The 23,803-nt window shown below is 39.0% G+C and overlaps 1 protein-coding gene across 5 annotated transcripts in view; it reads left to right on the forward strand.

The window, feature by feature from the left end:
- EIF2AK3 (eukaryotic translation initiation factor 2 alpha kinase 3) overlaps positions 1-23,803 on the forward strand; it is a 69,293-nt gene that overhangs the window by 17,626 nt on the left and 27,864 nt on the right. For all 5 annotated transcript variants that reach the window (XM_027622850.2, XM_027622851.2, XM_027622852.1 and 2 more), the window contains exons 3-5: positions 16,888-17,082; positions 20,633-20,763; positions 22,369-22,603. In XM_027622850.2, the coding sequence (XP_027478651.1) occupies positions 16,888-17,082; positions 20,633-20,763; positions 22,369-22,603 (561 nt within the window). The remainder of the gene's footprint in view (positions 1-16,887; positions 17,083-20,632; positions 20,764-22,368; positions 22,604-23,803) is intronic.

Here is a 23,803-nt window from a genome sequence, read left to right on the forward strand (position 1 = left end):
CTGAGCTAGTATGTGATAGAAAGATAAGAATATTTGTAAGATAAAAAGGAATGTATTGTGAACTTGAGTCATCTGTTCCTCTGCAAGGTGTGCATTGCTCAACATCTATAAATTGTGTTCAGAAGTTGGACAAAATGCCACAGAAAGGACACGTGGGTGGCTCAGTTGGTTGAGTGTCTGCCTTTGGCTCAGGTCATGATCCCAGGGTGCTAGGATCGAGCCCTGCATTGGGGTCCCTGCTCAGCAGGGAGTCTGCTTCTCTCTCTCCCTCTGTGCCTCCTCCCTGCTCATTCTCTCTCTCTCAAATAAATAAATAAAATCTTAAAAAAAAAACCACAGAAAGAGGATCAAAAACTGCTATTTGAAATGCCCTGAATATGATGCATAGACTTATAATACCTTTTTAAATGCATCTGATACAGTATTTTATGAAGGTACCTAACTTTTTGTGAGAAATAGTTAATTTTCTCTGCCTGAAGCCCAGCGTTTGGTACGGAGTAAAGCCGAAGCCACCCAGTGACGGTAGGTAGATCCATGGGTCTCTGTGGGGATCCTGTATTAGAACGTTGCTTTCTCCACACTTTCATCAGGAGTGGTATGAGGATGAAACAGATAAAACCTAGAAGGCTAGGGAAGATGTATTTCCTGTGGAGCAATTAGTAAAGCTACTTATTAATCTAATGAAGAGGCTTTGATAGACTGTAATAATTTTTTTAAACCTTTATTTATTAAGTAATCTCTACCCCCCAAGGGGGCTTGAACTCATGACCTGGATATCGAGAGTTGCGTACTCTACCGACTGATCCAGCCAGGCACCCTGACTGTATAAAATTTTTTAAGTTACTGGAACGCCTGGGTGGCTCAGTCGACCAGGCGCCTGCCTTTGGCTCAGGTCATGATCTCTGGGTCCTGGGATCCAGTCCCGGGTTCAGCAGGGAGCCTGCTTCTCCCTCTCCCTCTCCCCCGCCCCTGCTTGTGCTCTTTTGCTATCTCTCTCTTTCTCTCTCAAATAAATAAAATCTTAAAAAAAAATTTTAAGTTATTAATGGTAGAGCAATTGGTGACGAATCACATGTACTTTTGCTGGAATAATAAAGTAAAGCCACACAGGAACTTCTTACAATGTGTGGGATTGTGGAGGAGGGGCTGGGATTCAGGGACTTGAGTTCTAGTCAGGATTCTTCTATTAACTGACTAGATGGCCTGGCTAAATTCTTCAGTTCAGTAGAGCTTTAATTTCCTTCTCTGTAAAACTATGGGATTGCACTAAATCTTAAAGATTGTTGTTAACTTCAGGAATCAGGTACCGTCAGACACATGAAAAACATAAATGAATTATCTAGAGGGAGTTTGCAATTCCCCCCCATTTTTTAAAATTACATTTAAAGATTCTTTAAAAAATAAAGCACAAATTCATTAGAAATTACTATTAGGTGCATATGTTATTGCCTCCTGGCCTGCTCTGATATTGTCCTTAACCTTCTCTGACCAAAAGGCATATAAAATAGTATATTATGTTGCTTTAGTGGTGTCTTGATTATGTCAATGAAAAAATAAACTCCTAGAGGATAAGAGAGATTAATGGTTCCATTAAACAAGCGTTTTACATTACATTTACACTGGTATGCTGTAGGAAGGTTGAGGTGTCTTGGGACACAGATCTGATTTGCCACTCTTTCCTCTTGACTAGGTAGTTACAAACTTCCTCAAAAGAATAGTGATAAACCAAGCTAAAACCGTGTGTGTGTGTGTGTGTGTGTGTGTGTGTGTGTGTGTGTGTAAGTTCACCCCATTAGCTGTTACAGATGTGCCCTAGGTTCTAAGCCTAATACTTACATAGTAGTAGCTAAGAATTTTGTTTTTAATTTTCAAAAAGACCACCTGAGGTGAAATCTGATTTGCTTTCCTCTGGTAATTTATATGCAGATTAAATCTTGGAAAAGCGCTGAGGAGATTTGGCTGTGATTCTTCATTGGTTGTCTTATTCTTTTTTTAAAGATTTTACTTATTTATTTGAGAGAGAGAGCTAGAGTGCACGCACCAACAGGAGGAGGGGCAGAGGGAAAAGCAGACTCCCCACTGAGCAAGGAGCCTGACTTTGGGCTCACGAGGACCCCAGAATCATGACCTGAGCCAAAGGCAGACGTTTAACCGAATGAGCCACCCAGGCATCTCTCATTAGTTGTCTTAAAATTTTGTTTTGTAACATATTAGCATTGTTTTTCTTTGGGGTCTCTGGGTGACATTTGGATCCCTTCAAATCTAAGTAGAAATAATATCCTTGAACTATCTACCTTTTTGTGTTTTGGAGCACATTTATAAACACAGAGACCTTCCTTATCTTTATTTAGAATGCATGTTATAATTGTATACATATAACTAGTTTGTCCTTAGATAATACCTGTACCTTTTCTTTATTTAGAGATACCATATCTGTTTTTTGTTTCAGTTTTCTGTTAAAATGCCTTTTTCTCCCCCCTCTTAAAAAGAACAAACAACTCTATTGTAAGACTATAGTTAGAGTTTGGGGTTTTGTTTTATTTTCGGCATGTTTCTCCCCAAGGGACACCGCCTTTCTGTTTCAGACAGGTGCAGAAACAGACAACTATGATGCTAGAGCTTTCCAGCCTCCTCCTCACCCCTCATCAGACTCCATTCATTAAGAAGGGCCTTCATAGGTGGGGGGATCCTTTGAAAAGGGTATACTCTTAATGGTTAACATGATTTGTTCACAAAGAGTTCATCAGTAGACCCTCAGAGTTGTGCTTTTATTAAGAGAAGATCCATAATCTCTCTTAAAGATTCTGTAATTTACACTGAAAGATGTCTGGTCATTTTGCATTTTTTCATTTGTACATAAACCAGCACATTTTGAGCCTGGATCTGTCATTGAATATTGCGATTTATTTGGAAAAGTCACTGTCATTTGAGTCACGTAGCAAGGCAATATGTAAATAATTGCTTAGGTTAATTGCTTTTCTTTTAATTATAAGAAATGAAACAGTGCTTTGATTTAATTTTGTTTTATTAATCCCTTAGCATGGCTGAAAGCGTTGCTGTGAACTAAAACGGTTTACTCTAGCATTCATGTTGCCAAGTGAGAAATTGACTTGACCTTATTTTTTAGGAAATTGACTTTGCATGCATATTATCTACTTCATGAATGTATAATGATCTAAATGAAGGGAGAAATAGTTACTAAAATCTATGTTTTCATCATGAATGTGAAAAGTGCGCTTAAAAGTTAGTCTGATAGTTTTCCTTGAGGTATTTTGTTCTATAGGTTGATTATAGGTTGAGGAAAGAAAGAATGAAATAGTTATTATCTCCTTAGCATCTCACTGCTCTCGGGTGTTAATTCACAATCTTTGATGACAATAAATAACCAAATTGCTTCAGGATTTGTTTTTTCTTCAGCATTTCCTTTATAAAAAATTAGAAACTAAAAAAAGTCTACATTTCCTGTTAAGCAGGTCACATGGGATGCCTTCTCTAATACCCAGATCTACTGAAAGATCTCATAATCCCTCATGTTAGATCATCTAAGGAGTTTTTAACCAGGCCCCCTTCCTTAGTCTGTGAGGTATGATTCCCAGGAACACTTTATTTTCAGCAAAAAGCTTTCTTTATTCTCCCCATCATGGTAATTTCAAGGTTTTCAGGGAAATAAAAAAAGTTTTTCCTTAGCACAGTGCTGGAACATTTTTTTTCTCTTAACATCACAAATAGTCAATTCTGGCATCTTATCATCTAGTCACTGGTTTTTGTTTAAGTTACCATTTTATGTCCCATACACAGTGTATCATTTTTAAAGAAATAAAATATACAAAACTATGCCTGTTAACTTTAGTATTGTTCATCTTTGTGATCAATAAAGTATAGAACTTCTATATGATAAAGGAGAATTTTAGGGTTGGTAGAGATTTCTGGTAAATCAAGACTGGTAACAGTTTGATGTATTTAATTCTTACACTGAATTCATCTTTATTTGGCTTTGAGGCTTTGTTTTTAAATGGGTGTTATAAATCCAGGTTGGGAAAGAAATAATTGATATGGCATAGTTCAGCTTTCTGCTTTCTCCTTGAATTTACTTTTGGAGAAGCTATTTAAATTTTAAAAGCTTTTTTGCAATTTTTGAAATTTGGTGTTCATGAACCATAGTTACTTTCTGAAGTTACCTTATAGAGATTAAAGGAAGGTTCATAATGAATTTATAACTACTCAGATGAAGAGTTTATATTTTTCTTTTAAACATTTTTCTTTAATAAGCATATATATTCATACACACATGAATTACATTAGAGGTTCAAAGTAGCATTACATATACATAACAACGTTTGTTTGATTAGTACTTTAGAGTGTGTAAAGTGATACCAAACCCATTCTTATTTAATCCTTACATAACCTTGTAAAATATTCTTTTTAAATGTTTTAATGTTTTTTGTTTGTTTTAGAGAGAGAGTGCACATGAATGGGGGGGTGGGGATCCTAAGCAAGTTCCACTCCCAGCATGGAGCCCAACTCAAGGCTTGATCCAAGACTCTGAAATCCTGACCTGAGCCGAAATCAAGTCAGACACTTAACCTACTGAGCCACCCAGGTGCCCCGTAAACTAAATATTCTTATTAGCCCCTGTTTTTCAGATGACAAAATTGGGGCTCAAAATGTGTCAGAGATCTGTCTGATGTAATAAAGCCAAGACTCAACCCTAGATCTTTGGACTTAGCCCTTGCCCTCTTTCTGATGCTTCATGCTTTTTTTGTTGTTGTTTTGTTTTTGCATAGTCTTAAAAAACTCCCATCATCTAAATATTTATCATTACAAGGGAAAAATAGTTATTGTACAGTGGGGAAACTTGGCAGACCCCAGACATCTCCTTAACCAAGTGATCAAGGTTAACATTAACAAAAATAAGACTTATCAGATATAATGCACTGAGAAGAGCACAACATCATTCCTGTGGTTTTCTTGCCAAAAATGTATAACCTCAATCTAATCACGAAAAACCACTGGGCAAAATCACATTTAGGGACATTCTACAAAATACCTGACTAGTGCTCTTCAAAAGCCTTAAGGTCTAAGGCTTTGAACAACAAAGCAAGACTGAGGAACTGTCACAGATTGAAGGAAACAGAAAAATTGGATAATACAATATGTAACCCTAGACTGGATCCTGGACCAGAAAAAGGACATTAATGAGAATACTTGTGAAATTTGAATACAGTCTATAATTTAGTTAATGGCATTCTTCCAATTTCTAAATTTCAAGATGGTAACATTAGGGGAAGCTAGATGAAAGGTTTATAGAAACTGTTTGCACTATTTTTGCAACTTTTCGGTCAGCCTAAAATTATTTCGAATTACAATTTTAAAAAAATCCATACATTGGGGGAAAATTCCCAAGAGTTCCTTTTCCAACAGTCTTTTGTAAAGAAAGAATCTGAAATACAAAAGATGTGCATCATAGTGTTATTCATAATTTTAAAATTTAGAAACAACCTTTATGTTCCTAAAAAGGATGCTGGTTAATAAATTATGATCTCTGGGCTCTTGGATTTAAACCGAACCTGTGCACTGTTGACACCCCAAATATACGTCTGTGCTAGTAGAGCTGAAGGCTGGCTTCACATCTATACAAAGAGGAAGGTCTAAAAGTCACATCAAATTAGTATCTGCCACCTCAACCTCAGTCTTCCCTGTGGCTTAGCTGAAACCTACAAGTCATCCTTGAGTTCCTTTCATATCCTTGTCTTCCAGGCTGCTCCATTAACAAGTCCCTTTGGATCCATTTACTCTCTCCAGCACCATTGCTCCTCGTGATGCAAGCCCCTACCACCTCCCTTGGACCACTGCACAGGCCTCCCGATTGCTCCCCTGTTTCCTCTGTTGTCTGCGGTCATCACTGTCCATGCTGCCATCTGAGTGATGTTAAAAGAATACATCAACCTGTTCCTCCTCTGCCTAAAGCCCTCCAATGGTTCCCTATTACGTGTAAAATAAGGTTCAACTTGCTTACCATTCCCTGCTGGATCCTACAAGAGCTAGCCAGGCTTTGAGCTCTGGGCCTGTCCCTCATCCTCTCTCCTCCTCTCTCCTGTGTTCTGGCCAGAGTGGCTTCACTTCAGTATCTTAAACAACAGTGCTTCATGCTTTTTGAAATACGTCAGTACTTACCCATGTATTTGTGTTTTCTATAATAATAATTATAATTCTTAATGTGCTTTATCCAGAATAATTGCTGAAAGACATGTATAGAGCAGACTTAGCTTGCTGCTCAGCATATTGTGAGCATTTAATGCCTCTTAAACATCCCTAGTGGGAGAGTCAGAGGTATCTGAACTTAACACATCCCAAACGGAACTCCTCTTTAGTGGGGTGGGAGTCTGGCAGGACTGTGCACTGGGGTACAGCAGTGCCCAAGACACATGAGATCCTTGCCCTGGTGGAACTCATGTGGCATCATGTGGAGCCAGCTGGGGACACAGATAGAGAATAATTACAGTGTAAATAATGTAGTTGAGCTGTGGAAATGGCCACATGGAAGGGTTGAACTAAGAGATTTAGCAAGGAGGTCTGACCTACCTAGATAGGAGGCCAGAGAAGCCTTCTCAGAAGAGACGATGTTTACAACTGAGATCCCATGAGGAGAAGGAGCTGCCCAGGCAAGAGATGGGCAGAGTGGCAGGGAAAGGCTGCTGTGGGAGAGGCGATGGTCTTGTGGAGGCCTTGCAGTGGGAACTATCAGAGGATGGCACTAAGAGTGAGGGCTGGGAGATGGCAAGAGAGACGAGCCTACGGAGGGAGGCTGGGGCCAGCTGATACAGGGCCTAGTAAGCTGTGTTGAGCATTTTGGATTTTATCCTGAGCCATTGGAAACCAATGAAGGATTTTTAAGTGGGAGAGATTCCTCCACAGTCAAAATGGAAAGGATTTCTTGACATTCTTTTTTGCTTTGAGACTTTCCATGAGACTCTGATAAAGCAAATGGTTGTCTCAGTGAGGCATTTGTATTACAAGCCAGTTATCGCTAACTGTGGAAGTATTTATATATATAAACACCAACTAGCAGTTGGGGAAACCCGGAAGAAAATAGAAAAATTCCTAAAATTCTACTAAAAACAATCTGTTGAAGCACTTTTTTCTCTGACTTATCAACTCTCCTGGAATTTTTAAATGTTAGAGTTCTAGAAGTTTGGGTGTAGGTCGCCTTCTCACCCTATTCTCTTTCAAGGGGATTGTGTCTCTGTTCCTATGACAGCAGCAATTCTAATTTTTCTCTTCAGCCCAGACCTCTCCTCTGAGCAGCAGACCTGTACAGGCAAATGCCTCCTTAACATCTCTGCCTGGAGAGCTCCCAGTCCCTCGGAACTCATCATATGTAAACACACTCCTGTTCTTCCTTTCTGTACCTGTTCCTAAGTCACTCCTAAATCCTCCTTTGGTCTTAATTTAATTCCAGAGAATGTCAAAATCCCTTTCTGTTTTGACTGTGGAGGAGTTGGGGCAATAGGTATAGGAGTGGAGAAAAGCAGGAGGCCTATGGATCCCCAGAGTGGTAGAAACATCAGTAGTCTGGGAACCAAAAGACACACCTTTTAAAATAGCCGTGGAAGGACACCTGGGTGGCTCAGTCAGTTAGGTGTCTGACTTTGGCTCAGGTCCTGATCTCACGGTCCTGGAATTGAGCCCCATGTTGGGCTCCAGACTCAGCGGGGAGTCTGCTTCTCCCTCTCCCTCTGCCCCTTCTCTCCACTTGTGCTAGCTCTCTTTCCGTCTCTCTCAAATAAATAAATAAAATCTTTAAAAAAAAATAGCCATGGAGACTCAATTTGAGGATCAAGTACAGTAAGTTAATGTGGGGAGTTTTGTAAAACGCTGTAATGTTAGTTTTTGTCCAAGGTCACATAGCAAGTGGCATGCAGAGTCAGGGACCCAGGAATGAGACAGGATGAGGTGCGCTCATCTCCCTGTGCACACGGCTCCATTTCATACATTGGATGCCTGCTGTGTCCCCATGTTAGCAAAACAGCTAGCATGGCCAGGAAAGTAATTGTTCAGGGAAAAGGGGATTTCCACATAATAAAAAAGCCAACACTTCCAATGGAATGTTTTTCTTGTATTTTACATCTTCCCAGGCTTCGTGAATTTTATCTTTTTATTCCTTGAGGTCATCGTTGGAAGCATCAACTATTGTGTTATTCTAGAAATGCTTGGAGTTCTTGAGGTGAGACAGAGATTGTGTGCCCCTTTAGTGAATATTCTAGAATAGCTTTTTCTGTCCTTTCCTTTACAGTCTGTGTTCATTTTTCCTTATCTGTACTCTTGACAAGTCTGAGTCTTACCACACGCTTTTTATAACTCCCTTCCCTGCCCTCCTTTTAACTTTATTGCTTCTTAGCTTGTACTTGGGACTTGGCTTTTGTAGCTCTCAGGGCCAGCGTGTTCTTTTTCCCTCTTTCTTGGTTAGGGAAAACACTGGATGCAACTCTTTGGATTTGAAAGGGTTTAATGTCTTAAGTCACTACTTGAGAAAATAACAGTGTATGCAGATCTAGCTTCCAAAGCTACAGGAGGGAAAGTTCTTGTTTATAGAAAAACTCTCACTAATAAATGCAGGAAGAATATAGAATTAGAGTCATTGTTTTATTCCCTTTATTGAAATAATAGGTCATCAGTTGTGAAAAATTGATGGAACACTTTAAAATGGAAAGATCAGGCTGACTCCCCCAAATCTACTAATTAATAGTAACAAATATGACATAACACAGGGGTTGGCAAACTTTTTCTGTAAAGGGCTAGACAGTAAATATCTTGGGCTTTGTGGGCCAGATGGTCTATGTAGTTGTGGGGAAAAGCAGTCATAGACAATACATAAATAAGTGGGTGTGACTGTGGCCCTAGAAGGCTTTACGTGTAAAAACAGGCAATGGGTACAGGTCTGCGATTCAGTAGTCTCGAAAAAAAAAAAAAACAGGCAGTGGGTCAGGTTTGGCTTGTAAACTGTAGCTTACTGGCCTTCAATGTAAAAGGACATATGTAGCGCCACCTATGAAGTAGTCTTATAAGAAAACCAAACCTGCATCAGATCAAAGCTCCAGGTTTAATCACACACTTTTCAGAAAACACAGGGGATAAAGGAACAAGTTAAATGACATGCAAAGCCAGACTGTGGGACATTCTATAGGATAAATAATAATCTGGTTTCTCAAGCAAATCAGGCCATGAAAAAGGGGCTCCTATGGGGGAAAAAAGAATCAAATGTAATATGTGGAGTTTGAATTCCTTGTTGGAACAAACCAATTGTATATCTTTGAGACAATCAGGGAAGTTTATTTTATTTTTTTTTTAAAGATTTTATTTATTTATTTAATTGACAGAGAGAGAGAGAGAGAGAGAGAGAGAGAGAGACAGCGTGAGAGGGAACACAAGCAGGGGGAGTGGGAGAGGGAGAAGCAGGCTTCCGGCCGAGCAGGGAGCCTGATGCGGGGCTCCATCCCAGGACCCTGGGATCATGACCTGAGCTGAAGGCAGTCGCTTAACCAACTGAGCCACCCAGGCGCCCCAGGGAGGTTTAAATATTAGATGATTTTAAGGAATTACTCTCAATTCTGTTAGATGATATTAGCATGGTAGTTACTTTTCAGCAACGAATACTGAAGTATTTATAGGTGAAATGGCATGGTGTCTGGGATTTACTTTAAAACATTCTAGTAAACAAATATATGTCGTGGGTGGATGGAGGACAGATGAAACAATTGGCAAAATTTAATAATTGTTGAAACTGAATGATAGATTCATGAGGTTTTCTTAGTCTCTTTATACATTATATGTTTCAAAATGTTCAGAATAAGTTAAAATAAAGTTGAATATACCCCAAAAAGTATAAGTGTCAATGGTGGGGGTGGGGGTACATAGAAAAAAAAGGAAGAACCAAATTTAAAAAATGTATTTTATACAGTTAGAAGAATTTTTGTTTTTATTGCTGGTTATATTCATTTTAGTGTAGCACATCCTTCATTTTCTCAGTTGAAGTTCCTTCTGTCACTTGGCAATAGAATTCTTATTTTCACATTCTAATTTCAAATAGCCCTCCCTGATTACATGTGCCACTGGTATTCATTATGCCATTTAGGTTTCGTTCAGAAATAGAAATTGAATTATTTTACCAGACTGCTTTGTGATTGCATGGATAAAGATCTTGATTGGCTCTTTGGCCCTGAGTTTGCCAACCAATGTGAAAACCTTTTATTTTAAAATTATGAACAGGAAAAAACAAATGGAGGAGAAAAAAACGCATAAAATAACAACAATTTATATTTTTAAAAAAATGACTGATAGAGGAAGCAAGTCACGCAGTCTGAGAGTCAGAGCAGCAAATCAGAACAAACAGCTGCTCACAGAGACGAATCAGTGGAATGTGGAAGTGCATCGCATCACCGTAACCTACATTTTTTCTACCAAGAGATTTGCAGCTGACTCCCTGAGTGACTCATTCCTGTGCTGGGAGGGTGAGGTAATGCTCTGGTGAGGGCTGATGTCATCTCACTACCTGAACTGCATGCATATAGCATTTCTTGTGGTTCTCAAGGAAAAGCACCATCTGCTTTCACATACGCTGCCTGAAAGACTTCACAAAGATTGGTGCAAGGTTAGCAGTCGTGGGGATGACTCATAAGCAGCCAATTAGCGAAGAGCAGCTATTTCAAAGTGAGCTTTTAAAATGAGAATGTAGAAATACAACATGATGATTAAGTATTGAATCATAATGCTTTTTTGTTGTTTTGGGTTTTGCACTTTTCTCACTGAGTTCATGCTGTTGAAGATTTCATTTTTAAAACAAGGCAGCTTTTCTCAATATGGTCCATCATGTCAAATCTTCTTGGTTGTTTAAACCACATATATGTATGTATGTACGTGTATAATTTTTTTTTTTTAGTATTTGTGCTGCTGAAGCGAGCACTAGAGCTTATTTTTATTGTAGAAAAGTTTGTTTTCTTTTACATTTGGAGGCAGATAGATTAATCTTAAAGCAGAGATGAATTTTAGTCCATATTAGTTTGACAGTATTTTGTTTTTTAGTTTTGGGGGGTTTTTGCAGCACTTAGGAGTCATTGTGTTTCTTAAGGATCTGTTACTACTTTAGGAGAAAAGAGGTGGTTAATGGAAGAGGAAACAAGTCAAAATAAATGTTATCTGTTTACTACAGACCTTCTGACCCCTCTTCCTCTTTCTTTTAGTGAGGCACACCTGCTTTCCTTGTTTGTACTTAACTAGTACTACTGTTGATATGACCAGACGGCTGAAATACGTGTTTTTTTAACTCTATCATAATTTGAATTTACAGTTTTAGTGAATAAAATAAAGAATACCTAACATAATATGAAAGGTAGAAAGCAGTAAATACTTGATTTTCTAACTGATATGTAACTCAATATGGAGATCATATTGGCTACATACTGTTTTCGTAGGGTATGTTTACCAATGACCTAACTCTGTTCTTAATGACAGCTTCAAGTTGGACATTCTACAAAAGATAAAAAGAAAAGTTTTAATTTAAAAAAATAAAATAAGAAAGCAAAGAATAAGATAGTGATGTGAAAACTCTAAGGTAAATAAGAGGCGGTATACTGATGCCATTTGAGAGTTTATTAAAAACCCCCAAATGTTTTTTCAATAAAGAATAATAGTGATCTTTAAATAGCCAGAATTAGAAAAAGTCAATTATCATATGGTTTCACTTATCTGTGGAACATAAGGAACAGCATGGAGGACCACAGGGGAAGGGAGGGGAAAATGAAGGGGGGACATCGGAGGGGGAGATGAACCATGAGAGACTATGGACTCCGGGAAACAGAGGGTTTTAGAGGGGAGGGGGGTGAGGGGATGGGTTAGCCTGGTGATGGGTATTAAGGAGGGCACGTACTGCATGGAACACTGGGTGTTAATACACAAACAATGAATCATGGAACACTATATCAAAAACTAATGATGTACTGTGTGGTGACTAACATAATAAACAAATAAATAAATAAATTCCCAGAATTATGACAAACTTTTGTTTTAGTGCTATGGCCTTCTGAGTTTAATTACAGAGCTCCTGTAAGGCCTTTTTCTTTTCTTTTCAACCTCTTACTTGGAAATAATTTCAAACTACAAAAAGTTGCACAAATAGAAATGATACACCCCCCCAAAAAAAGACCAATCTTTATATACCAAGATTAACCTACCCCAAACCTTGTTTGCTTTATCATTTGAGTTGTCTCTCTTCCTTTTTCTTTCCCCCAACCTCTCCTACACATTTTTTTTTTCCTAAAACACTTGGAGATAAATCAGCTATCCATCCATCATGGCCCTGTACTCCAGATGCTTCAGTGTGTATTCCTAATAGAGATAGTCTCTTACATAATCACTACATAGTTATCAACTTTATAAATTTATATTGATACTTTAATCTGCCATCCATATTGCAGTTTTATCAGTTGATCTCGTACAGGCATACCTCATTTTACTATGTTTTGCAGATACTGCATTTTTTTAGAAATTGAGGGTTTGTGGCAACCCTGCATCGAGCAAGTCTGTTGGCACCATTTTTCCAACAGCATTTGCTCATTTCACGTCTCTGTGTCACCACTGGTAATTCTCACAATATTTCATACTTTTTCATTGTATTTGTTAAGGTGATCTGTGATCAGTGATTGTGACTAGCTGAAAGTTCAGATGATGGTTAGCATTTTTTTAGCAATAAAATATTTTTTAATTCAGGTATGTACATTATTTTGTAGACAGAATGCTACAAATACAAATAGAATGTAGACAAGTGCTAGTGCACATTTGACAGACTACAATATAGCATAAACGTAACTTTTACAGGCACTGAGAAACCAAAAATTCATTTGCCTTGTTTTATTGAGGTGGTCTGGAACCAAACCCACAATATCCGCAAAGGATGCCGTGATATCTTTTATAGTGTCCTTTACCTCCAGTACACCCTCTGGTTTAGGGTCAGGTAGTACATTTATTTGTCTTGTTAGACTCTTTTAATCTAGATTTTCCCACAGACTATGTCTTTTATGATATCAACATTCTGAAGAATATGGTCTCTGCCCTTTTATTTAATGATATAGAAATTTCTTCATTTCAGGGAACCTGGGTGACTCAGTGGGATAAGTGTCCAACTCTTGCTTTCAGCTCAGGTCGTGATATCAGGGTCGTGAGTTTGAGTCCTGCAACAAGCTCAGTGCTGGGTGTGGAGTCTGCTTAAGATTCTCTCTCTCCCTCTCCCTCTGCCCATTCCCCTCCCCACCCCCCACGTGTGCGCACACATTCCCGTGTGCACCTGCTCTCTCTCAAAAAAAAGAAAAAGAAAAAGAAAAAAGAAATTTCACTGTGCGCTTGTCTAGTGTTTCCTGGTGATTAGATCTAGGTTGTTCATTCTTGGCTTAGAATCCTGCACAGGCGAAGTGCCCTCTCTCAGGGTGTCACATCTGTCCCTCACTGGTGATGTTAATTTTGATCATCTGGTCAAGGTATTATCTAAATTCTCCACTATGTAATTACTGGGTTTTTTTGTTTGTTTCTGTTTTTAGTTTCTTGTAACTAATCAGCAGTCCATGGGTAGACCCTTTAAGACCGTGCAAATACCCTATTCCTTGTCAAAATTTCCACCTTCCTCGATTTAACACCATTGCTGATTTTTGCTTGATATAGTCTTTACTATGATGGTTGCAAAATTTTAATTTTTCCAACCTCACCCCTCCCTTCGTATTTACTAGTAGACACTTGGCATTTTATTGCAATAAGAGCCTTCCCTTCTCCCCCATGTATTATTTATCTATTTATTATCAGTATGGACTCATGAATTATTTTTTCCCCCTTCAGTACTTAATTATTTTGGTACTTAAGTTGTTCCAGATTTGCTCAGTGGTGTACTTCTATCTTTTCTGTGCACATCCTTACTCTCTAGAATAATAAGATGTTAAAGTCTCATCCTGTCCCTCCCCTGCTCCAGCTCTGGAATTAGACATTTCTCTGAGAAGCCTTGATTCCTTCAGTGGGCAGTAGAATTGGAAAACAAAAGCTGGGCACTAGGTTTGGGTGCATTGCTTTTACAGCCACTGTATAAACATTGTAGAAACAGAAGTATAGAAACATTAGTGTATGTGGTAAATATTTCTTACAGGTACAGTAAACAGTTTTTGAGAATGTAATGCTATCTCAGTTTATAGTTACAGCAAAAGGTAAAGTACAGTGTTGAGAAACGGGAAGATCTTTGTCAGCAATCTTACACTGCTAAAATTTTCTTGGACTTCAAAGCAAAAGCATAAGTGAGGCCAACTTGAAGGCCAGATGGGATTTCAGTGGGCAGTGTTGGTACTGGAGGATGTTTCAGGGAGAAGAAGTGACATTGACAATGACATCACTGAACAGTAATAGTAACGCGTAAGTGGTGATGCCCGATTTCTACCCAAAAGTGGAAGACAAAGAAGAAAAGGTTGTTTGAGGTCATGTTTAGAGGACTTTGAATGTCAGATTTAGGATTTGGGGTCTTTAATAAGAAGATAATCGAGAACTGTTGAAGATTTTTGAATAATGTCATAACAAGCTTAACTCTGACTCAGAGATTAATCTAGAAGATACGTAGAGTTTAGATTGAGGAAATTGCCAGTTTAGAACTATAAAGAGGCTGTTATAATAGTTCAGGCAGGAGATATAGGGATTTGAACTAGAACATGAAAGAAGTGGATGAGAAGAATGGTTTTCTACCAGCCCTTGAGAATTCCAAGGTATGGGGCCAAGCTAGAGGGAAGGGAGGATTGTGTGAGCACTTGTAGTGACTATATGGGCGTTTTCAGGTAAATATCCCTTTAAAGATAGGATTCTACTTGAGGAACAAAGAAGTACATAGAGAAATTTTGCTATAAAAAAAGTTAAGATCGGGGCGCGTGGGTGGCTCAGTCATTGAGCATCTGCCTTTGGTTCAGGTCATGATCCCAAGGTCCTGGGATCGAGCCCCACATCGGGCTCCCTGCTCCATGGGAAGCCAGCTTCTCCCTCTCCCGCTCCCCCTGCTTGTGTTCCCCCTCTCGCTGTGTCTCTCTCTGTCAAATAAATAAATAAAATCTTTAAAAAAAAAAAGTTAAGATCATTTGTTTGGACTTTTTTTTTTTTAAGATTTATTTATTTATTTTGATAGGGGTGGGAAGGGGGCAGAGGGTGAGGGAGAGAATCTCAAGCAGACTCCCTGCTGAGCCCGGAGCCAGAGCCAGACATGGGGCTCAATCTCACAACTCTGAGATCATGACCTGACCCAAAATCAAGAGTCAGACGTTTGACTGAGCCACCCAGGCACCCCTTTTTTTGTTGTTTATTAGACTCATACTTCTTTATATTACCTTTTTCCAAAGTTTTGAGCCTGGTCAGGAAAATAGTTGTGTCATTAGCTGAAGTAAGTCGAGATGTATATATTTTTAAATACCAAAAGGTCAATGTCACAAAGCTATGCACTAATAACTCTTCCTCAAGAAACAAGATGTTCGTGGCCAAAAACTTTAGAGTTACCCTGAACTCTTTTCTTTTGCTTATACTATACAGGGAGTCCTCCATGAAATCCTGTTGGCTTTGCCTTCCTGTTATATCCCAAATCTGATTGCCTACAACACTTCCAGTGCTGTCAACCTAATTGGAGCCATCATCATCTCTTGCATGGAGAATGCCTCCACCCTTGCCTCTTATAGCTTGTTCGTGTTCCTTGTGCTTCCTCCAACGTGAAGGGCATTCTTGCACCTTAAGGTCTTTGCAAAGGCTGTTTCCCAGATATCAGCATGGTTAACTCCCCCAAGTTCAGGTTTTGCTCAGATGTTACTTTCTCAGTAGGGCCTACCCTGAGCTCCCTGTTGGCAGTCCCCTCCCCTCCCATACACACGTTTTCTCGTCCCACTTTATCATGTTCCTTTTTTCCCTGTGGTAATTTATCACTTCACATACTCTGTGATTATTCATTATGTTGTTTGTCTCCCGACACCAGAGTTTGAACTCCACAGGGCAGTTATTTTGGTTTGGTTTGGTTTGGTTTTGCTCTGCTCTCTGGTCTCTCCCAAGCAGCATACTCATGCCCGCACGCAGTAGGCCCTCAATACACATTGATAAAAGAAGGAAGGACAACTTTGAGCCTAAAATCAGTAAACTTTGTTCCCAGGCTTGTGGCGCATAGCAGATTTGAGAAAGTAAGTAAAGGATGGGATACCGCTTGAATCAACCTGTCTTCCATGGACCTGAGCCTGTGACAGTAATTGCCCTGGATAAAATAGGTCTGGGAGATACTGCGTATACTATCCCTTTACTAGAAAATCATATTGCACATTAGCATTTTTTTTTAATAGAGCACGGGGGAGGTTGGGAGGGGAGGGGCAGAAGGAGAGGGAGGGAGAGAATCTTCAGCGGAATCCATGCCCAGAGCAGAGCCTAATGTGAGGCTTCATCTTGTGAGATGACCTGAGATTATGATCATGAGATCATGACCTGAGCTGAAATCAAGAGTCAGACACTTAACCAACTGAGCCACCCACGTGCCCCTGTACATTAGCATAGTAATTGCTATAAGAACTCCTGTAATAACCTCTTCTTGAACTCACTTGATCACAAAACTTTCTTTTGGCAGCTCACTTATCATTATGGGACACCCATAGCAAACAGTGTTTCAGAAAAACCATACTAGAATATTATATGTAGGCCCCAGGAGAGACTGTCAGTTGTTTTAAATTGTTTTTTGGTTGATGAACTGCACCATTTCACATCCTGTTCAGAAGGAGGCTGGAGAATGTCAGGCTCAAGACTCCAGCTCTTAGATACTAAAGTGATTATCCCTTTAAAAGTTAGCTTTTGTTTTAGGTATTTGGGAATAAGATGATCATCCCTTCTCTGGATGGAGACCTCTTCCAGTGGGACCGGGACCGTGAGAGCATGGAAACAGTTCCTTTTACAGTTGAATCACTTCTTGAATCTTCTTATAAATTTGGAGATGATGTTGTTTTGGTTGGAGGAAAGTCTCTCACGACATATGGACTCAGTGCATACAGTGGAAAGGTGAGTGAAAATGTTGAATTATTTGGGGAGAAGTCAGAATAAATAGGGATGGAAGAAATAATTTATTAAGTTATACTATTACTGGTTGAGGTTTATTATTATTTGTCCCTCAAGGATATCATTTGTTTTAATAAAAGAATTATGAAGTAGAAAGGGCAAAATATTATTAAGAAAACTAAATGTATCCAAGACAACAGAAGGAACAGCAGAGCCAGGAATAGCAGGAGGAAGAGAATTAATAAATAAGGTCTAGTGTGTGTCAGTTGCATTTTACATACATTATTTTGAAATTGTCACAGTATTCCTAAAGATCACACATTTTTGTTTCCATTCGGACAGATGAGGACTCCTCCAAATATTAATAATAATCCCGATAAGAATACTTGCTACTAATTTATTTATCTAGTTTGATCCTGTAATCCAAGAGGAAAGTTGTACTCATTTTACAGATGAGAAAACTGAGACTCTAAAAAAGTTCAGAAACGTCTGAGGTTAGATTTGACTTAGGTCTGTCTGATGGTAAAGTTATACTATTAAGACCTAGATTTTCTGTAATGTTAGTTTTTAGGATATAACTGTAATGTGCTCCTAAGATTGGGTCTTATACTATAAATCTCTTATTAGGAATAATTAATTAAAAACATCCTTTGTAGAAAGGTAAAAATCTTTTATTTTATCCATTCATCTGGTGATGGACATAGTGGCTCTTTCCATAGTTTGGCTATTGTGGACATTGCTGCTATAAACGTTGGGGTGCACATACCCCTTTGGATCACTACATTTGTATCTTTGGGGTAAATACCCAGTAGTGCAATACCCAGTAATTGCTGGGTTGGTATGGTAGCTCTATTTTCAACTTTTTGAGGAACCTTCATACTGTTTTCCAGAGTGGTTGCACCAGCTGCATTCCCACCAACAGTGTAGGAAGGTTCCCCTTTCTCTGCATCCTCGCCAACATCTGTCATTTCCTGACTTGTTAATTTTAGCCATTCTGACGGGTGTGAGGTGGTATCTCTTTGAGGTTTTGATTTGGATTTCCCTGCCAAGCAATGTCGAGCACTTTTTTGTGTGTCTGTTGGCCATTTGGATGTCTTCTTTGGAAAAATGTTTGTTCATGTCTTCTGCCCATCTCTTGATTGGATTATTTGTTCTTTGGGTGTTGAGTTTGATAAGTTCTTTATAGCCATCAAAAAAACCGAATCTTGTCATTTGCAACTAGAGGGTATTATGCTAAGTGAAATGAGGAAAACATGTATCATATGATCTCACTGATATGAGGAATTCTTTTTTTTTTAAAGATTTTATTTACTTATTTGACAGAGAGAGAGAGAGCGACAGCAGGAACACAAGTGGGGGGAGTGGGAGAGGGAGAAGCAGGCTTCCTGCCGAGCAGGGAGCCCAATGCAGGTCTCAATCCCAGGACCCTGGGACCATGACCTGAGCTGAAGGCAGATGCTTAATGACTGAGCCACCCAGATGCCCCTGATATGAGGAATTCTTTTTTTTTTTTTTAAAGATTTTATTTATTTATTTGACAGAGAGAGACAGAGTGAGAGAGGGAACACAAGCAGAGGGTGTGGGAGAGAGAGAAGCAGGCTTCCCGCTGAGCAGGGAGCCCGATGCGGGGCTTGATCCCAGGACCCTGGGATCATGACCTGAGCCGAAGGCAGACACTTCGTGACTGAGCCCCCCAGGTGCCCCGATATGAGGAATTCTTAATCTCAGGAAACAAACTGAGGGTTGCTGGAGTGGTGGGGGGTGGGAGGGTTGGGGTGGCTGGGTGATGGACGTTGGGGAGAGTATGTGCTATGGTGAGCGCTGTGAATTGTGTAAGACTGTTGAATCACAGACCTGTACCTCTAAAACAAATAATACATTATATGTTAAAAAAAAAAAAAGAAGATAGTAGGAAGGGAAAAATGAAGGGGGGGAAATCAGAGAGGGAGACGAACCATGAGAGACTATGGACTCTGAGAAACAAACTGAGGATTCTAGAGGGGAGGCGGGTGGGGGGATGGGTTAGCCTGGTGATGGGTATTAAAGAGGGCAATAAAATAAAATAAAATATTTTTAAAAATCTTTTATTTTAATCCCTTAACCTTTATATGTGAATATTTTATATAGAGAGTTAAGAATAAAACAAGGAAGAGTAGAAAAATGATCTTTTGACTCTTGGGTTTTTCAAACGTTAATGATTCCTTATCTGAATGTTAGGCCAGTAGCCCCCTCTTGCTCTTGCGGGTGCTTCTCTGCCTTCCCCACTGCCCGCATCCACATTGTACTGAGGAGGCAGGGAGATCCTCCGTTGCCTTCAGTATTCTCATCTGTAAAACAGTGAGATTGAACCCAATCGTCCGGTTCTCTGATTTGATGTGCTGCTACAAAATTCTGGTATTCTAGCAGGTGCGCTACTCTCTGTGAGGATTTTAGTTCAGACCATGCTAAGAGTCCTCCTTTTTCTTTCTAATGAAGATTTGAAGGAGGCACTTTTTTTTAAATTTTATTTTATTATGTTATGTTAGTCACCATACATTACATCATTAGTTTTTGATGTAGTGTTCCATGATTCATTGTTTGGGTATAACACCCAGTGCTCCATTCAGTATGTGCCCTCCTTAATACCCATCACCGGGCTAACCCATCCCCCCAACCCCCTCCCCTCTAGAATCCTCAGTTTGTTTCTCAGAGTCCATAGTCTCTCATGGTTTGTCTCCCCCTCTGATTTCCCCCCCTTCATTTTTCCTTCCTACTATCTTCCTTTTTTTTTTTTTAACATATAATGTATTATTTGTTTCAGAGGTACAGGTCTGTGATTCATCAGTCTTACACAATTCACAGCGCTCACCATGGCACATACCCTCCCCAATGTCTATCACCCAGCCACCCCATCCCTCCCACCCCCCCACCACTCCAGCAACCCTCAGTTTGTTTCCTGAGATTAAGAATTCCTCATATCAGTGAGATCATATGATACATGTCTTTCTCTGGTTGACTTATTTCGCTCAGCATGATACCCTCTAGTGCCATCCATGTTGCTGCAAGTGGCAAGATTTCATTTTTGATGGCTGCATAATATTCCATTGTATATATATACCACATCTTCTTTATCCATTCATCTGTTGATGGACATCTTGGCTCTTTGAAGGAAGCACTTTTAAATACTATAGCTATTAGGAAAAGTTTAAGTCTTTAAAAACCTAATACTTCCATCAAATGGAAACTCTGAGGCTAATTTTTTTTTAATTCACCTGGAATTTTATTAATGATATTATTGCTAGGAGATCACAACTGGTTATCTGTTTCTTTTCATGTATTCCATGGAAACCCCCCAAATAAAACTAAAATTTTCTAAATCCTTAAATTCATTCCCTGAACGAAATACTTATTGTTTTCTTTATGGTTCTAAGTAACTCATTTTAGGAGTTGATAGTTTAACCGATGCTTCTTAATACTTAGAAATCTCAATTTTGTATAAATTATATTGATTCTTTTAATGTCTCTGATCTCCTATAACTTGTATTCTTCACAAAATTTCTGTCTGTCTTTTCAGGTGAGGTACATCTGTTCAGCTTTGGGTTGTCGCCAATGGGATAATGATGATATGGAACAAGAAGACATCCTGCTTTTGCAACGCTCCCAGAAAACGGTTAGGGCTGTCGGACCTCGCAGTGGCAATGAGAAGTATGTATTCAGAGAATGCTGCTGTTGATAATTACAAGTTCAGCAAAACCCAAATTTATCAGATTTTTCTTTATGGAGATTTCCTGAACTATTTTCTTGTCCTAAAAACATACAACTCTTTTAAGAGAAACTTAGGCCCTAAATTAAAAATGGTCTCATGATTATCAAAAAAGTCCAAATTGAAAACTCCCACCATAAGCTCTGGAGTTGGTAACCGGGAGAAGGCCCATACAGTGACTATAGCAAACCTCACTGATCGAATTTCTTTGAATGCAGAGCACTCTTAAGACAAAGTTAATGTGCTTTAATTCAACTTGCATCTCTGACTCTGTAGTTCTCTCTAGTAAGTAATTTCACAGTGTGTTTGACAACCCCAATTTTAAAATATGTTTAAATTAGTCTATTTTCTTAAAGTGTTAAAGTATAATTTATTTGGTCAAATGCCTTGTTTCCCTTTTCAAATAAAGAATTATGTAATTTTCACATTTAAATATGTGATTAAAAAGTAAGATGATTAGATGACATGTGCTGATCCTAAATCACATGCTTGATTTTTTTTTAAAACCTTTCTTAAATTTTAACTTGTCTGTAGTAAAAATCATTGGAGATCTCATCTTTATCTTTTAAAAATGAACCAGACTTTCAGATTTTGTCTAATCTGATGCAATATCATTCAGTTTCCTTCCTGTTTTCTCAAACTCAGTTAAGAAAATATTTCTGTGTTCACCGAACTATGAATAGGGCTTTGCATCTGCTGGCAACCTGACCTTCTTTATCCTGATGGGATTTTGTCTCAAGTATTTGAGTGCCTGCTGGGTGTCCAGCCACCAATAGGAACAGATGTCCAACTTAATAGAATTTTGAGTTACCAGAATAGGAAGAGTCTGGGGTCTAAGATCCATGTTCCTTAAGTGTATTTTTTTAATAGACATCAGAATTATTAAGCCATTTTATATCTAAGTAACAAGTCATTATACTGTCAATAGCTAAGTGATTTTTCTATGTATTGATTATAGAGGAAACATTATTATTGCCACTTTATGGGTGAGGACACTGAAACTCAGGAAAGGTTCAATGACTTGCCAGATCTCAGGAGAGATCTCAGATTGGAACTGAGGTGGTATGACCTTCAGCCTTGGTACGCTGGGTCACATTGCCTTTCAGGGCTATGTTTTCATATAAATATAAAATTGATGCATTCAACTTGCTGTGTACCATTGATTTACTGGGATGTATTAATTTCTCTGCACTTGAATGAAATGTGCCCAGACTTTAATAAAGCAGACTGCTGCATTTTAAGGTAACTTTGATGTGTCTGGAGAAAATCGTTCTGATTTGGAAATGTGAACATTTGTTAATTTTTGAGGGAAAATCTGTCCCATAGCCATTGTTGTTTTACAACGTAGAACCATTGTTTCTAAAGGCCCAGAACAAAGTGATGCCCTCTTGTGGCATAAACCAGCAGAGCACTTCCAGAAAATTATGTTGAGTTCTTTTTCTCATCACAAAATTTTAGTGTTTGCTTCTTGAATCTAGAATGGTTCTTTATTATTTGGTCCCTTTACTTAAGTGTAAATTTCTAAAACAAACCTTTGTAAATTTAAGGTGGAATTTCAGTGTTGGCCACTTTGAACTTCGGTATATTCCAGACATGGAAACTAGAGCCGGATTTATTGAAAGCACCTTAAAGCCCAGTGGGAGCAAAGAAGGGTCTAAAATTATTTCAGATGTTGAAGAACAGGAAGCCACCATGATGGACACAGTGATAAAGGTCTCAGTTGCTGACTGGAAGGTTATGGCGTTTAGCAAGAAGGGAGGACATCTGGAATGGGAATACCAGGTACCTGAAACCACTGAGCATTTATAAATACATTTTTTCCTTTCCTAGTTTGACCAGACTTATTGGGTTGAGGGAAATAACTGTCATTTTGGATTCTCAGCCTGTTCTCTATGCTTTAAGATATGTGTAGCTCCACACCTGCTAGAGTGGCTCTTCTGAAAAAGACCACAGAAAACAAGTGCTGGTGAGGATGTTTGTTATCTTTGTGCCCTGCTGGTGGGGATGTGAAGTGGTGCAGCCACTGTGGAAAACAGTATGGAGGTGCTTTCAAAAATTAAAAAGAGAACTACCCTATGATCCAGCCATCCTGTTTCTGGGAAGATAGTCAAAGGAAGTGAAATCAGTATCTCAAGGAGATATCTGCACTGCCATGTTCAGTGCATCATTATTCACAGTAGTCAAGATATAGAAGGAGCCTAAGTGTCCATCAGTAAATGAATGGATAAAGAAAATGGGGTGTGTATATGTACACAGTGGAATATTATCCAGCCTTAATGAGGGAAATGCTGTCATTTGCTAAAACATGGATGAACCTAGAGGACATTATGCTAAATGAAATAAACCAGGCACAGAAAGAAAAAGTGTATGGTCTTACTTACATGTGGAATTTTAAAAAAGTTGAACTCACAGAACAGAGAGTGGAATGGTTGTTGCCAGGGGCTGGGGGATAGGAGAAATGGAGAAATGTTGGTCAAAGGGTACAAGATTTCAGTTATGCAGGGTGAATAAGTTCTGGAGATGTAATATACAGTGTGGTGACTATAGTTAAGAATACTATATTGTATACTTGAAATTTGATGAGAGTAGATCTCAATGCAGGGCTTGAACTCACAACCCTGAGATCAAGACCTAAGCTGAGATCAAGAGTCAGATGGATGCTTAACCAACTGAGCCACCTAGGTGCCCCAAGGGTAGATCTTTAAAAAAAAATTTTTTTTCTTGTCTGTTGAGGTATAATTGGTAAACAAAAACTATATATATTTGAGGTGTACAGCATGATAATTGATATGCGTACACATTGTGAAATGAGGAGGGTAGATCTTTTTTTTTAAGATTTTATTTATTTAGTCGACAGAGAGAGAGCAAGGGAGCACAAGCAGGGGGAGGGCTCCTACTGAGCAGGGAGCCTGATGCGGGGCTCGATCCCAGCACCCTAGGATCATGACCCGAGCCAAAGGCAGACGCCTAACTGACTGAGCC

The sequence above is a fragment of the Zalophus californianus genome, chromosome 8 (genome assembly GCF_009762305.2).
Source record: "Zalophus californianus isolate mZalCal1 chromosome 8, mZalCal1.pri.v2, whole genome shotgun sequence".
Classification (NCBI taxonomy): domain Eukaryota; kingdom Metazoa; phylum Chordata; class Mammalia; order Carnivora; family Otariidae; genus Zalophus; species Zalophus californianus.